This window comes from Falco cherrug, chromosome 9 (assembly GCF_023634085.1).
Source record: "Falco cherrug isolate bFalChe1 chromosome 9, bFalChe1.pri, whole genome shotgun sequence".
NCBI lineage: Eukaryota > Metazoa > Chordata > Aves > Falconiformes > Falconidae > Falco > Falco cherrug.
This window is the reverse complement of record NC_073705.1, coordinates 14,441,505-14,457,110: the sequence shown is the minus strand read 5'-3', so window position 1 is coordinate 14,457,110 and position 15,606 is coordinate 14,441,505. Positions and strand designations below refer to the sequence as shown.

Here is a 15,606-nt window from a genome sequence, read left to right as displayed (position 1 = left end):
GGCTGGCAGGCTGGGATTCCTGATGTGGTTTTCTTTCTCCCCTCTCTCTGCTATACCCTGCTCATGTTTTCATGAGACAGGAGGGAAAAAGCTGATGGAAAAGTGGCTTTTGATGGTGCTATAGGGAATGGAAGAGAAAAGGGGTGTTTAATATACCAGTATTTTGTTGCGCATCCCAAAGGGATGGCAGTTTTGTGAAGTCCCACTGGTTTATTGCCACTTTGTGAATCTTGGGCTGGTCTTGCCCTGGTGCTGCGTGACATGCCATGTGAGAAGAAATACCTTTGCTCATCCCTTTTCCCAGTCACAGCTGAGTGACTTGTGGCACCTCAAGTCAGCGGCAGCTCTTTTAATGTGGGGTTTTGTTGGGTTTTGTGGGGCTGCTGATGCCTGGTGGAGATGTCGTGGCAGTTTTGTGTGCAGTAGCCTTGATTCCCCAGATGTCCAAAGTGCTTTTCATCCAGGCGAAATCACAAGCTCACAGAAGGTAAGCTGTGAAGTTTTGGCTGTCCAAGGAAAACAAGCCATCAGGAACTATACTTATATAAACACCAGGCGCATGTTGTTCATCACTTTGTGCATCACTATGAATGTTTGATAAAGCACTACATTATTTAAGGCGTAGCTGGTTGTAGGCCAGTTGTTGACCAGGATTAGCTTCAAGATGATTTTTTCCCCCCCCGATGTAAAATTAAAAAAAAAAAATATGATGGCTGTTTATTCCCCTTGGAAGACCCTGGGGGATCTCAAGTGTCCTCCCCTCTCCTTGGTTTATGTGCTGGGTTGCAACTTGCAGCTGCCTTGTGTGCAATGCGGAGGACCTGGGAGAGCTTCAGTTCTGCCTGGGGCTGTCCTTCCATGGTGTCAGCATGGAGCAAAAACCTGCCACTGGTTTCTGAAGTCAGGCTGACCAGGCGAAGAGGGCATGGGGTCTGGGATGAAGGAGAACAACCCCACAATGTTCCTCATTTCTGCTGGGAATATATAGATTCTAGATCACTCTCAGGCCCTGGGATGCATGGCTCAGAGCTGAGGCTGCTCCAGATCCTGTTGCCTGCATGGGAGCAATGGGTTTGTCTCAGTCCGTGATGCTCAGTGCTGCTTCACCTTGGCTTTCAGTAGCATTGTGTGTGCAAGGTGTTCTCCTTGCTGGTCTGTCCCAGGCTTATGGGTTTTATGGGGAGGCGAGCAGGGGGGGCAGCTGCAGCACCAGCTCTTCGCTCTGTTTGCATGCCCTCTTCCTATCGGTTGTGTTTTACCTGGCTACGGCGCCGAGACAGTTGGTTTTGTCAGCTGGTTCCTAAGGAAGACGGATCGAGGCCGGGCACCTGCGCTGATACGAGGTCTGTAGGTACCTTCCAGCCCCATTTATCATTAGGCAATGACCTACCCAAAGGACCAGCAGAGAGGAAACTTATTAACAAGGTGCTTCAAATCAATCCTTTCTGACAGCCCCGCTGAGTTACAGCATTTGCTGCGACTCACCCACCGGGTCCTGTGGGCTCTGGCTGTGCTCAGCCTCACTTCTTCACCCATGTGGCTTGGAAGTGGTTTCCTTTTGACAGCGTGGGCTCTCTGGGTATTCCCTCAGCTCCAGGTCTTCCCCTGAGCCAGCACCAGTTTTTGGTGGTTTGCCTTTCTCCTCTGGCTTGATGTCACTCCCTTGCTCTCCCCGGCACGTGGCACGGAGTTGCTGGTACCATGGAAAGGTGTCATCATCCTGTCTGTTGTGCAAAGGAAAATTAATTGCCAGCTGACAGATCTGTTCTGCACCATGCTGCTGAGCAGGGAGTTGGGTTGTGGTTGAGGCTGGAGCGCGGCCACAATGCCACATTTCCCACCCATGTTTGCCAGGCACCGCTGTTCCCAGAGCCCTGCCCATCCTTAGGGGTGCTGGGTCTTGCTCACACTCACTTTATAGACACCGAAGTACTGCTGCCTCCAGGTTCATCCCCCAGCGGCAGTTCCTGGCCAGGTAGGGATGGGGCTTTCTCCACCCTTGGTGGGTCTCTGCCCTGGCTGACTCCATGGGGCAGTTTTTCCTCTGGATTTGTGGAGTTGTAGGAGACGTGCTGTGGAGAGAAGGATGGGAGGTTAGCGCTGTGCTCTCAAGCTGGTGTCTCTCCTCCATGCAACATTAGGCCAGGCTGCTTCGTGTCCCCATTAGCACCAAATCGGGAAGCTTCCTCCAGAGTCTTCTTATTTAACTTTTCAATTATTTTATAACTTGAGGAACATTAGCTACTGCTGAGGGTCTGCCCATCTTTCCCACTCCTCTCTGCTCACCATTTAAGTGAAAAAGCTATCATGCCTTATAAAAAAAAAAGGTCAGTTAAGGGTTTTATTAGAGTGGAAAAAGTGGGAAGCAGAGTGTCCAGTGGCCTGGACCTTCTTGATGCTGAGGCAGGAGGAGATGGGGCAGGCTTCATGGGCAACATTCCATGGCCAAAGACTTCTCCTTGCAGAAAGAGAAATGGGGTAAAGAGCTAAATGCCCTGTACTTGTCAGGGAGCGGCATGCTAGAAAAATCTTTGCTCCATGGAAATGCTGAAGGTTTCCTGGTCAGAAACAGCTCCGGGGAAGGTCAAACCCAGCTGGTAGTAGCCCAAGGAGCGCAGAGACCCATCTGCTTTTGAAAGATGCTCACAATGCAAAGGTGTGAGGCAGAGGCAGGATCTGTTGGACCGCAGCTGTTAAGCGTTTTATCTTTTGCGATGTGTTTGTAATTATATTGCATTATTTTAATTACCAACATGGAAGTTGGGAGTGTGGAGGTGGAAAGGGAAAGGAGGAAGGTGGAAAGGCAGGGAAAGTGTGGGGTGACAAATAATTCACAGCCTGTGTCGATGGGGCCACAATTGTGGTTGGAGCTGGAAACGATGCTATTAATACAATGCTTATTCATTTCCTATAATAAAAAAATGAAAGTGCTTCACAATTACCCAATTCCGAATGAAATTAACATTCCGTGGCATTTTCCAGTAAACGGTTAGTTTGCACACATGAGTGGAGGCAATTAGCTGGGAAGCAATTGAGCGCCGTGACTGGAGAGAGGATGAAGAAGGGTCAGGGCAGCTGGTGCTGGGAGGGTGCTGCTGTGGGCTCTGGCTCCAGATGCTCTTTCCTTGCATGCTGGGCATTCCCCTGGGTCCTGCTGGTTTGAGGAGCAGTTCACCTGGCTGCAGCAAGGACAGGAGTTGCAGATGATACCTCCTGCTCTCTATAAATGGGCACCTATAGATCTCTGTAGGCAGGGGGTGGGGGAGGAACAGCAGCAAAGCTTTGCAATGAAAAGGAAAAGCAAAGAGTGGGTGCATTGTCAGATGGGTTCTAGGGTGTCCTAGTGCTCTCTGGGGTCCCCATGCCCATTGTGGGATGCTGAGTCAGCACAGATCTCCGTCCCCTTCCCACTCTGCATGCCAGCCTCTCCCGGCATCCCCCCTTCCTTGTCACACACCCCACACTTTATTAAAATTAATGAGGACATTTTTTTTTTTTTCAGATTTGTTAAACTACTGAAAACTTCAGATCCTATCAGGGTTGGGTTTTTTTTTCCCCCTGCCTTGTACCAGATAAGGACTGTGCTGGCTCTGAGCCCGGAGCTGAGGGTGGTGGAGAATGGGGTAGGGAAGCAGTCATCTCATGAATATATGAAGGAGGAAAGTACATTTGTTCAGTTTCCTTCAAAGGAGACATCTCAAATAAAACTTTATCTCTTCTTCTGCTACCCTCCCCCTCCAATTTGCAATTAAAATCAGAATTTTACGTATAAAAATCTATTTTTATAGTGGGAGATTTTTTAATGTATGTAGTAATCTATTTAGATATTAATATCTATGTATTAATACCTACATTAAAAAAAATGTATACATTCTCTATTTTAAAACTTAACAAAAAGGGCCAGGAAAGAGAAGAAAGAAAAAGCAGAGATGGAATACACGCCTGTTTTCAAAATGCTCCCAGGTTCCCATATCCCTCTCTTGCTGCAGCTGAAAACCCTTCTGTGTAAAAGAGCTTCTCGGAGAGAGCCCGATCCTCCCTCAGCCGCGTTGGCAGGCTGGGCTGGGGGCCAGCTCCAGCAAAGCGCGTGGCGTCACGTATATTGCGTCCCTGATGGGTTCACCTAAGGATGGCTTGGAGATGTATGTGTTGCAGGAGGTACTTGGTCCCTTGATGCACGGGTATGTGTGGTTATTTCTGCTTTGTGTGTATACATATATATTCTTTTTTTTAAATAAAAAATATTCTTAATTTTTTTTTTTAAATACTTATCCTGAGTTGGTTGCATAATGCAGCCTCCTGGTGTTTCTTGGATGTGGTGTGCTTGCACATGGCATATGACATGGGCTGGTGGAGAGCAGGTGACTGATGGGGACAGAGGCTTTCTTGCTGGAGAGGTGGTAGAAGGCTTTGGTGGCTGCAGGAGATGAAGAGGTGAAGCTCTTAGTGTTTCTCATGTCTTTGCCCTATCCTCCGTGTCCTCCACGCTGTGTTGTCAGGACATCACTGCCCAACTGTGTTTTCATCCCAATATGTGTGAAGCTGTTGTACAAATCTCTCCCACCATCATCACATAAGCGTTGTTGTAATTACCTAATTTTATGCTAGTAAAGCTCTCTGCTTGCTGGAGCTTAGTACCTTCAGGGTGGCACTGTTGAAAATCAGTCCACATCCCAGTTTCAGAACAAACAATGTTGCTTATTTCATGCTTCGGAAAGCAACAAACACCCATTATTTAGAGCTGGGGAGAAAACAGGGTTTCCACCATGTGGAAAACTTCCAGTATAGAGAAATTTATGCTCATCCCAAATAGGATCGGAGAGTCGATTTCTTGAAATTACCTTGTAGAATAGAAATTTTCAATGTATCGATCCAGAAAGATCAAAAGCAGCTTATTGAAATTTGGGAGTTTGATTTGGAGGAAACAATTATAACGTTATTAAACTGCGTTACACATACCTGATATTTACGTGATGTGTAGTGGACATGATGATGCATTAGAGCTTTACAGCTGGTGTCAGTGATTCCCAGGAGGGCACCCTTTCCTGTGCCTAGAAAAAGCAGATTATTTGAAAGATACTGGAAGCAGTTGGTGAGAGGCAGGAGATAGTCTTGGAGAAGGGGTAGTGTCTGAGATGAAGGGGCTGCGTCCTGCACGTGGCCACAGGTGCTGTTATGAATGTGTGCACAGGTCAAGAGATAAAAATCCCACCAGCCTTGACTTCTAATTGTGCCCAAACTTTTTCATTTAATCCTTGATTGAGTTTGACATGTTCTTGTGAAACGCTTTGATTCCAGTGAAGCAGCACGCTCAGTCGAGCAGCTCTTGAGCTGCTCTGCAAGTTACTTCTCTCTCCAAAACTCTGGGAGCATTTTAACCACTGGTAATGATGAGGAATCGATAACTTACCCTCTGACACTCAGAAATCAAAGAGAGGGATGGGAAAACCAGATGCTTAAAAAACTATATTTTTAAAAAAATGTTTTACTCAATACCTAGCATGGGAAGATCTAACAGAAGCTGCCGTTGCCTTCCCAGTCGTCTTCGTGCAGCTGTAGGAGTGCAGATATTGTGCAAGGGGGACAGGGATGGTTGTGGCTCCAGGGACCAAAACTTCAAGCTGAACACCAAAGACTGGGAGACTCAAGGAAGCTGGCACCTTTGCAGACTTTAAGCCTCATCGCTCTTTTAATAAGCTGCAAAAACTGAGCCATGGGGTTGTCCAGCTCTCCCAACCGCCCAACGGCAGCATGAGGTGTTGAGCCTGGTTTGGGGAGAAGCTGCTGCCCTTGCCCTGCCCCACCAGGGTGTGGGGCTGCCAGGTACTGGGTGGGTGTAGGGTCTCTGCAGGGTGCGGGAGTGTTGGCTTAGGAGAGGGCAGTTCTCCAGTCTGTGGTACGGCTGCTGCTTGGGGTCCTCCAAGGCCATGTCTGAAGTCCCTAAAGTAACGAAGTTGAGGGCTTGTTTCCAAGAGCTATGGGACACTTCCACCATCACCTGGCTTTGCTGGCTGAAAACAGATTGCACAGTGGGGGTTTGCAGTTCTGTGTCCCTTGAGCTGAACCCTTGGTAATGTCATGGGATGGTGGAAGCACCCACCTAGTGCATCTCTCAAATACAAGTTGCGGGTGCTTGTACTGATCTGAGCCCAGGACTGTGTTTTGGAGAACCTCTCCTGGCTGCTGAAGCTGGTGAGATACTAGTTTGGATATCTCCTCAAAACAGCCCCCTCCATGTCCAGCCTGTGAGTCTGAGAAAGGTACGTTTCTCCTGGCTGTGCTGGGAGTCCTGCGAGGGCTGGAACGAGCACTGCCACGTCCCATCTCTATTGCAATGTTATTTTTACCCAAACATTGCTTATATTGTTCAATTGATGACTTTGCTGCTGCTGCTGTTGTAATTTTTAAGCCAAAGAACATATCTTCCCGTTGCAATTTCTTCCTTCCTTTTTGCTGGCACAAAGGCAGGCTGTTGGTATGAATTGTTCTGTGGAAGACACGCAAATGCATAGGGGAGCCATAAGGAGAGCAAATCACTTTCAAAGGAGCGTATGGGGGTGGATAGGAGGGAGATGAACGTTGGGAACACATAATGTGCTTTACAAAGGTATGGTGACCTTCAGCTGTGTCCTCAAATCACTGCTGGAGATGGGAGCTGATTTTGTGGAGGCTGAAGAGCCTCGTGTTTCCTCTGCATCAGCTTGTTCCTGGGGTTGTTATGCTGCTGCAGGCTCTCACTACAGGACAGGGTGAGATTGAGATCATAGCATTGTGCCAGACCTCAGGGTGGATCTCGCCACCTCTGCCAGGCTGGAGAAACTGTCAACGTGGTGACAAAGATGTGAGCTTAATAGCCCTGATGGATTTATCTCCTGGAAACCAGGGATGGGAGAGAGGGCAATTTGACAAGCTTTGCTCAAGGAGGGAATGGTCCCATCACCTCTAAAACTGTGTCGTGTTCAGCCATTGTTGGGAGGAGCTGGTGCCTGGGAGCTGGTGATGGGGCTCGATCATGCTGGGGAGGGGAGCAGCATGCGGGTAGTGCGGCAGGGCCAGGAGCCACCAGCTGAGCCCATGTTTGGCACATGCAGCCCAGGCAGGTCCTGCAGGGCAGTGCTGGGGTATGCAGGGCAGACTAGTTCAGTTAGAAGGGACCTAGAAGGATCACCTAGTCCCAACTGTCTGACCACTTCAAGGCTGACCAAAAATTAAAGCAAATTATTAAGGGCACTGTCAACCCCATGGCAGCACTTCTTCCTATCCTTTTAGGAACAATTCAAACCTCCATGGGAAAGGGGAATGCCAGGCATGCGTCAGTGCGTGCAGAGCACAGTGGTGTGTGTGGGCAAACCGGTGTTTGCTGTGCAGTTGTGTGATGGCCGAGGAGGCATCGGTCTGGGTGGGTGGGGACAGCTTCCTGTGGGGAAGCGTGAGTCTGGTGGACTGTCTCTCTTACGGATATGGTGACCATGTCTATGGGCAACAGGGTCCCACCAGCCTCAGCGAGTGCCATGTCTCATTTCATTATGATGCATTGGTTTCTTTTTCCCTTTTTGTCACTGTTGGCAGTGCATGAAGGGTCCTCCCTTCATCCTTGATCCCCGATACTCATTCAGTTGAAGCCCACCTACCTTTCATTTGTGAGCAAGGGTTTTCTTTATGCTGGCTGTGTAGAACTCCACTTGCTTATGATCATGTCAACAGGGGTTGGGGTTTTTTTCTTCTTTTTTTTTTTTTCTTCTTTCTTCCCCACTCCCCCTTCCCCACTGCTGCAAACAACTGAGCTCAGACACATGGAGAAGCCAGTGATGTGCTGGTACACATGAACTGTGCAGAGCTGTGAGATGCACCAGCTTTTTGCTCCCATTCCTGGAGTGTTTGTAGCATCATCACAAATAGCCAGTGACCGCAGGGGCCCTCTTCCCACAAAGGGTAATGCTCCTCCCCTGCTTTTGGGGTTTGCTCCGCTGACAAGCGTGTGAGCAGATGCTTCTGCATGGATGTGCCAAGGAGCGTGGTGGCCAGGTGGGGTACAATCACTGCAGTGGTGATTACTCCCATCAGCCAAGCAGGGACCATGAGAGAGCTGCGACCTCACCGCGTTTCATTGCTAGCTGAAGTCATGTCCCCCTCCTTCTCCCCTTCTGCGCCCTCCTTCTGGCCTTCTTTCAGTAAATAAGCCTCAGCCATGCAGTTTCTGAGCTCCCTGCTCCACTTGCACATGTTTTATATTGCACAGCCCCAGAGGTTCAAATAACTTGCCATCTCTTCATGGGGAGGCCCTGCTATGCTTGCTCCCAGGTGAAGGAGCTGTGGGGACAGGCTTCCCCCTGCAAACATGGTGGTGTGGTGCTGAGCCACACCGGTGCTGCCACAGCATCCTTCCCTGGTGCCTCAATGGAGTCCTGCAAGAAGGGGTTGATGTGTGCCATCAGCAGTGGGACTAGATGCTTTTTGGAGACCTTTCCCTGCTCATGACTTTTTATTCCCTCCCCCCCCCCCCCCCCCCCCCTTGCGATACTGCTTGCTGAGGCATCCGACACAGCAGGATCCAGCTGTGCCTGCCTTAAGTGTAGGGGACTTTGGGGGAGCTCTGCCTTTGATCTGTGGTGCCTGGGAGAGCCTGGTGATGAGTAATTGGAAGATGTAACATAGCTGGTCCCTTAGGCCACCCTCTTTCTGGACCTCTCCCAAAATGATTCCCACCTTTGGTGTGGGTGCAGGCAGCAGGTTTGATCCTTGTCTTTCCATCACTCGGTGCGGCAGCGCTGGGTGGATGGATCCGCTCCCAGGCCCTCCCGATGAGCTTGCACCCATGGGCACTGCAGCCACTCCCAGTGGTCCCAGCAGATTTCAGTACCTTCTCTGCAGCCTGTGGGGGTACAAAAGCACCCTGGGGTGGTCTAAAGCCTCTCAACCCTGGGAGGCCAAGGACATCACCTTTGGGATTTGGGGAGAAGGAAGGGGGAGCTGCATCATGGGCTGGTGTGGCGCTGCCTGCAGCATGGCTGGCTGGCAGAGTCATCTGCTGCAGCCTCCACATTTAAGTTAAATCTTTGGCCAGGATTACAAATACCATGCCCTGCATGGCCAGCCAGCTTCTCATTTTGCACTAAAATGGCCCCTGCACCGTGCTGTGAAGGGAGTTAGAGCCTGTGGTCCACAGCTGTTATGCACCCTGAGCTCACTGAGTGCCCAAGGAGCTCCATACGGACGTGATGTGTCTCTGGACACGGGAGGTGCAGTCTGATGTGTCAGCCTATAGCTCCTGGCAGGCTGGGGGGCTCCAAGGTGCTCACTTATCCCTTATCCGAAAGGGATGTGCGATAGCTCTAGACATGGCACGGGCATGCTGCGGGAGCTAAGCGGAGGGACTCTGTGACTCTCGAAATGGAGACAGGACAGAGGTTATGTTCTGCTAATGAGTTTATTCAAGGAGCTGACAGCAACCAAACTCTTTATTAAACCTGGGAGACCTCTGTGGCCTACATAAGAACAAACCTTTTGATCCTGATTTTCACCTTTGCTCTTTGTGAGTGGTTCCATGATTTCCTGTCACTGCCCGTTGTGTGTGTGGGTGGTGACTTTCATAGAACAAATCTGGGTTTTTGTTCGGTGCTTTTTTTTTTCTTCCATTACTGGATAGGGGCTGTGTGAGAGCAAGGAGGGGAGTTGCTTAAATATCAGCAAGCTGTGATGTGCCATGGGATATTGCAGCAAGCTGTTTCCTGAGCTCAGGTGCTGCTGCCCAGCATGTGAGTGCAGCTGCTGGAAGACCCCAAGGATTCCTTCTACAGCTCAGAACATGCCCAGCCCGGCTGTACATCATTTGCCTGGCTCCTACCCCAGTCTTGCCCATCGCTCCATAATCCCAGACTTGCCTGCTGGGGAGTACCCGACCCTGCAAAAGGCTGCCAAGCCTGGGGTTCGACTCTGAGCTCCCAGGGCAGAGTTAAACCTGACCCAAAGCCGGCTCAGTGCCGGGGGAGTTCCTGTGTGTTTGAACCCTTCAGGCTGTGACTTGGATAAGGGCATGACGCTTCCAAGTGCCCTGTGTGCACATGGAGGAAGAGGCAAGAGATAATCCAAAATGCTGGAAAGCAGCATGAAAAAAATGCGATTTCTGTAAACTCACAATTTTCTGTGGCTTTGGTAAAACTTGGCAAGGGCTGGGTGGGTCCTTATGGGTGACTTTGGAGGGTCTTGGCCCAGGACTCTGCTCCAGCTCACACTGTCCTCTGTGAGAAGGGGTTGTATGTGTGGGCAGTGGGGACATGGTGGCCTGGTCCTCTTTTAACCACAGTCCCTTTGCCGGTGTTGCAGCTCCCGAGGTGACGCAGGAGACGGTGGAGTCCCTGATGCAGAAGTTCAAGGAGAGCTTCCGCACCAACACACCCATTGAGATCGGGCAGCTCCAGCCCGCGCTGCGCAGCACGTCCGTGGGGAGACGGAAACGCCGGAGCCGGCCCCGAGGTAGGCTGCCACGGTCACCGGCTGCTCCTCCGGTGCCCTGGGTTTGGCCATGTCTGGAGAGGTTTGGCTGGGGAGGAAGGCAGGGGCTCCTCACCCTCACTGCTGAGTCTGGGGACCCCAGAGCTTTTCTGTGATGAGGTAAAGAGGGGCAAACCCCACACGGCATCCTCTGGATGGTCTGGTGGAGGTCCTGGGGAGTGGTGTCACCTCATATCCCACCAAGGATTTATCCAGATCTGCTGTAAGCCCTGCTGCCAGCTGGCCCGGCTGACTGAGGTTTTGTGGGATGGAAATACGGTTTCTTGGCAAGTGTTTATTTCAGAGAAAGGGGTGAAGTTAATTTTGGCTGTAACTCACATCACTGGGACCTCTCTTCTTTCCACTTTCCCAGTGCTTAGGCTTTTTTGGACTTTTTTTTTAGGGGCCATGCAGAGGGTGGGAGCAGCATCCATGGCTTTGAAGGCTGTACCGTGCAAAAGCGTGCTGGGGGCTCCTGAGTATTATTTGTAGCCTTGATGGCTGTTGCCAGGTACACCGGAGCAACAGGAGGAGGTTGGCTGGAACAGCCCTGTGAGCAGGATTTGGTCCTGGTATTGCCTGTCAGCAAGGGGAACTGCCACCTCGTGTTGCGGTTGCTGCTTAGGAGGGCAGTGGCTGTGGCTTCAGCGGTGAGTGCTGAGGCTGTGCGGAGGGTGTGGGTCCAGACCCCCAGCTGGGGGGGGAGGAGGTGTCAGGGTTCCTCCAGGGATGATGGGCAGAAGGGTCCCTTACCCATGGTCTGCCCAGTGCACTGTGGGTCTTTGTGGCAGTGCTGGGAACTGGGAAGCAATGACTTTTCTTTCTGTTTACTGTTGGTTTTGTTTTTCATTTATTTATGAGTATGAAATGCAATCTTTTATTCCGGATACATTTTCCTGCAATACAGGCCTGGAGAGGGCTTTTTTTATTATAGCTTTGCCCATAAATTATTCACTTAGTGTGAAGAAAATGTTCTGACTCTTTAACTGGTTTAAATTATTTGGTTTGTTTTCTAGTAGTTATTCAAATACGTATATCTGGATTTTAGTGTGCATGTGTGTGGGTACTTTGAGGTCCACAGTGGCTGCCTAGAGAAGTTTTCACGATTCCCTGCTCCAGTCTCTTTTTTTTCTTATTTGTTTGGGTTTTGGTTTGGTTTCTTTTTTCATGTGTGTATGTTTTGTTTCACTTTTGAACAGCCTGAAGGTAAGAGGCCTTTTGGTCACTAATGGTGGAAGTCAATTAATCCTTGCAGCCAAGCTTAGGAGGTGACACGGCTGCAGGCAGAGCCTCTGGCTGCATGGGAACCAAGTGTGGTGCCAAGCCAGCCCAGCTTGACTCCATCTCTGGGGACGTGCACCCTCCATCTCCCCGGGCTGGGGCTCCCCTGACTCCCTGCAAATCCCCATCTGCACCAGTGTGCCCCAGGGCAGCGGGAGGTCTTCCCCACCCTCACCCCATCACCCCTGAGCCCCAGGATCTCCCTGCCCATCACTGGCCGTGGGAATATCAGTGTGTACCGGGACAAGAAAGCCTTTGCTTGCTCTTTGTTTCTGCCCAGACTTGTGCCTCCTCAACACAAGGGCTGGAGACCAGCCTGTGCCCAACACCTACTTGGGGCGAGGAGCCGAATGTCCCCTCTGGCTGCTGTGCCTCAGGAACCCGCTCGTGGTGCTCAGCGCAGTCGCCCTCCCTCTCTCCCTGCCACGACTGCCGGTACAGGCAGTCCTCAGCCAGACCCGTGTTACAGAAAGCAAATCAAATTATGTCCCTCGGGACTCCTGTGCTGCTCCCAGCAGGGATGGGACCCCCTAGGAGCCAGAGCGTCCCATAAATCTTCGCCGTCGTCGTGCTGTGCTGGGGGCTGTCTGCCGGGGTGTTGGGTGTGCAGCCCCACACCGGGCAAACTCTCGAATGCCGGGTTGTGGGGCGGGGGAAGGATGCGGGTGAGGGGAGGTGATGGGGAGGAGCTGGGCACCAGCACCTTGCGCTGCTCTGGTCCTGAGCTGGTTGCAATGGTCCCAAAGCTGCTGCAGGATAGGTGGGGATGTCTCGCTGCACACCTATGCTGCAGGGCTCAGCTCTGGTAGAAGTGAAGAGGGTGGCTGGAAGGGAAGGGCCCAGGTTAGCTGGGAAGGTGCTGTTGTGGTGGTTCCCTTGTCTGCACCAGGAGCAGAATGGGTCCCCACGGTGCTGGTGCCCAACCTACTGTGGTTTCCTTGGGTCTCTGTTCCTCCCAGCAGCTCATCCACGAATGGCTGCATGTGCCATCAGAGATGGTGGGGAGCTGTGTCTGCTCTCAGTTGCCCAAGGCATAATGTACCCCACGGGCTTCAGGAGGGGAATGTAACTTTGAGAGTGTCCACCTGTGGCATGCCCTAGAAAAAAGATTTTAAGATCTCAATCATTAGAAATCAGTCTCAATCATTATAAGGTCTCAATCATCAGAGCAGCCCCCAAAAGAAAGCCAGTTGCAGTGTCTCCAGTGCAGATCTCACTCCCCACAGCCTCATCCCATCCTCTTTTCCTTTGAATTTAAATTTCTTTTCACTTGTGAAAGCTGTGGCTGGGTGCTGCTGCTGAGGCCACATGCACACCTTTCCCTGCACCTCTCCTGTGCTGGAGGTCTTGTTTTTACAGCCCGCAGTTAATTGTCCCTCCAGCGGGCAAGTGGTTGGAGTGCTATGAAACATTAAGGTTAAACGATGATATCACAACTCACAATGTTTGCATTTTACATCCATTTGCAAACACAAACCCTTCGCCTCATTAATCTTTTGCAATCCGTGGGATTTTTTTTCCTCCCCCTAATGAAATTGTCCGTTTGGGATGCATTTATTTCCTTCTAACAGCCGCGTGACAGTTCTGCTGATGGAGTTTGCATCCAACTTTGTTACTGGGTAGTGACACGTCAGGCTGACGGATGCATGTGTGTAATTATTTTCTCGCAGTTCGATTTAATTAATGCTTAACCTCATCAGAGCCCTACAGCTGGAGCGCTCTCCTGGCAGGAATCGCGCACAGCAAAAGGATTTCCTCCTTTATAGAAAGGCTCCAAAAGGGCTCCAAGTGCTGCTCTCACAGAAGGACGGGATAAACCAAACCAGAAAACAAACAGCCTGATGCCCCAGCCCAACAAAATCAAATCTGGGATAAGCTTTGCCTTGCTTCGCTTCCCTGCACTAAGTGCATTTAAACTGTTGCCTATTGCTTGTCATTAAATCTGATTCTGCACTAAGTGTTTCTAACAGCTCTGGGAAAGGTCGTATTTTACTGAGATCGACTTTAAAAAAAAAAAACAAACCCGACAACAAAACCATACCACCCTCTCCATTTACAGTACCATATAACTTTATTTTGTCTAATGCTTTTTTCATACAAACTTTCTCCCAAAACACTTTTATCGAGTGAAGCGCATTTAGAGTTTATAAATAATAGAGGGAGAGTGAGGATGATAAAAGCTGAGGTGCAGGAGGGCTGGAAGGAGGGTATCTCCGCTGAGGGCTGGCAGTGCAGGAGGGAAGGATGCTGTGTTCAGCAGGGTCTAGGTTTCCTGGTTCCCAAAATGCAGCCAGGCTGGTACCCAGAGCATCCCATCCTGGCTGTATCAGAACGGGGGCTAGAACCGGGAAGCGATGCCTTGGGAAGGGTGAGGCAGCCGTGCAGAAACCGAGGATGTGGGTTTGGCCGATGGACCACCCTGTGTGCCCACCCCACAGGCTGGGTGGGATGTTGGGGTGGGGGGCTGGGAGGTGTCCCTGGGGGAGGTTGGTTCGCGCAGAGAGGGGGTCTGGTGCCCTCTCCTGGGGCAGGCCTTTAAAAGCACCCTGGCTTGGAGAATAAACGAGCCATTAACGGGGCCTTTTGCCTGAGGTGGGATGTGCTGTTTATCAAGGCTGCAGCTTCCTGTGTTTTAGAAGGTTTTGGCTGTGCCATACGTTACCCAAAGTTACCCTGGGGAGGAGAGCCATGGCTCGGCAGGGCTTGCTCATGGTCCCTGCTTTTGCCAAGACACCGCTGCCTCCCATCTCGCCCCATCCATCTATCCCGCGGTGCCCATGGAGCATTGCATTGTACTGGTGAGGCTTGTTTTGGGGTTCAGCCAGGAGCTTTTGCCTCATCTGAGTCGAAGCATCACATCCAGCTCCTTGAGTTGGTCCTTGGTGAAAATAAAACCCTTCGCAGCTGTGCAAAGGCTGCCATCTGGGATCAGTGTGATCCCAGTTTTCCATGGTGGGAGCTGAGGGGCTGTCACTTGGTATTTGCGCCACCTGCCCCGGTGCGCGTTTTTGGGCATAGGCAGAAGGAAAAGGGAAGATCGATGAGGAGGAAGAATTTTCGTCAGCTGAAGCCATGTGTGTGCGTGCGTACACCTGCTGCAGTGACAAACCAGAGCAAAGCGTTTCATTTGTAAAGGGCTTCTTTATCTTTTTTTGTGTTGACTGGATACATTTCAAAAGAAAACATTTGTGTATTTTTTTTTTTTTTTGCCTTCCTAAAACTGCATCTAATTTATCTTTCTCTGGCCACGTTTGGGTTTTCAGTTGACTGGTGCACTTTTCAGGGGTAAATTAATTAAACTGAAAATTTCCACTTTAGCTAATTGTATAGCATTGCATCACCCTGCCATCCCCTGGTGCACAGACCTTGCTGCAGTGCTGGGGAGGGGTCCCCTCATCTTATTCTTACTGGGAAGCCTGGCAGCAGAGGGGCTTCTTGAACACCCAGGAGACTGTGTTGCATGAGGCAAGCGAGTGTGGAGGTGGAGTGAATCAAAGCCAGTCAAGCAGGGAGGTCATAGGTCTTTAATGCTGTGGTGTATACAGGGTTTGGCCCTTTTTCTGGAGGGGAGTGGTGCAGAAAAATCCTTTTGCATTGGCAGTGGGGCTGTGGCTGTGGGGCAGAGGCATGCACGGACACAAGTGTCACCCAGGGTGGCACCACTGGGAACAAATATGAGCCACCCCTTCTATTATAACGTGCAGCTTGGAGGGATTAAGTATCTGCAGTCAACCTGGTCTCACACAGGAGTTATCCAAGTAGCTCCTGTTATTTATTTCTTTATTTTAACTCAGTTTTGATTCGTTTTGCATCCACAGTTGTTTCTCCGAGACA

General features: G+C 50.6%; 1 protein-coding gene across 1 annotated transcript in view; it reads left to right on the top strand.

The window, feature by feature from the left end:
* ASTN2 (astrotactin 2) overlaps positions 1-15,606 on the top strand; it is a 353,993-nt gene that overhangs the window by 100,075 nt on the left and 238,312 nt on the right. The window contains exon 4 of the mRNA XM_055720179.1: positions 10,324-10,473. Within this exon, the coding sequence (XP_055576154.1) occupies positions 10,324-10,473 (150 nt within the window). The remainder of the gene's footprint in view (positions 1-10,323; positions 10,474-15,606) is intronic.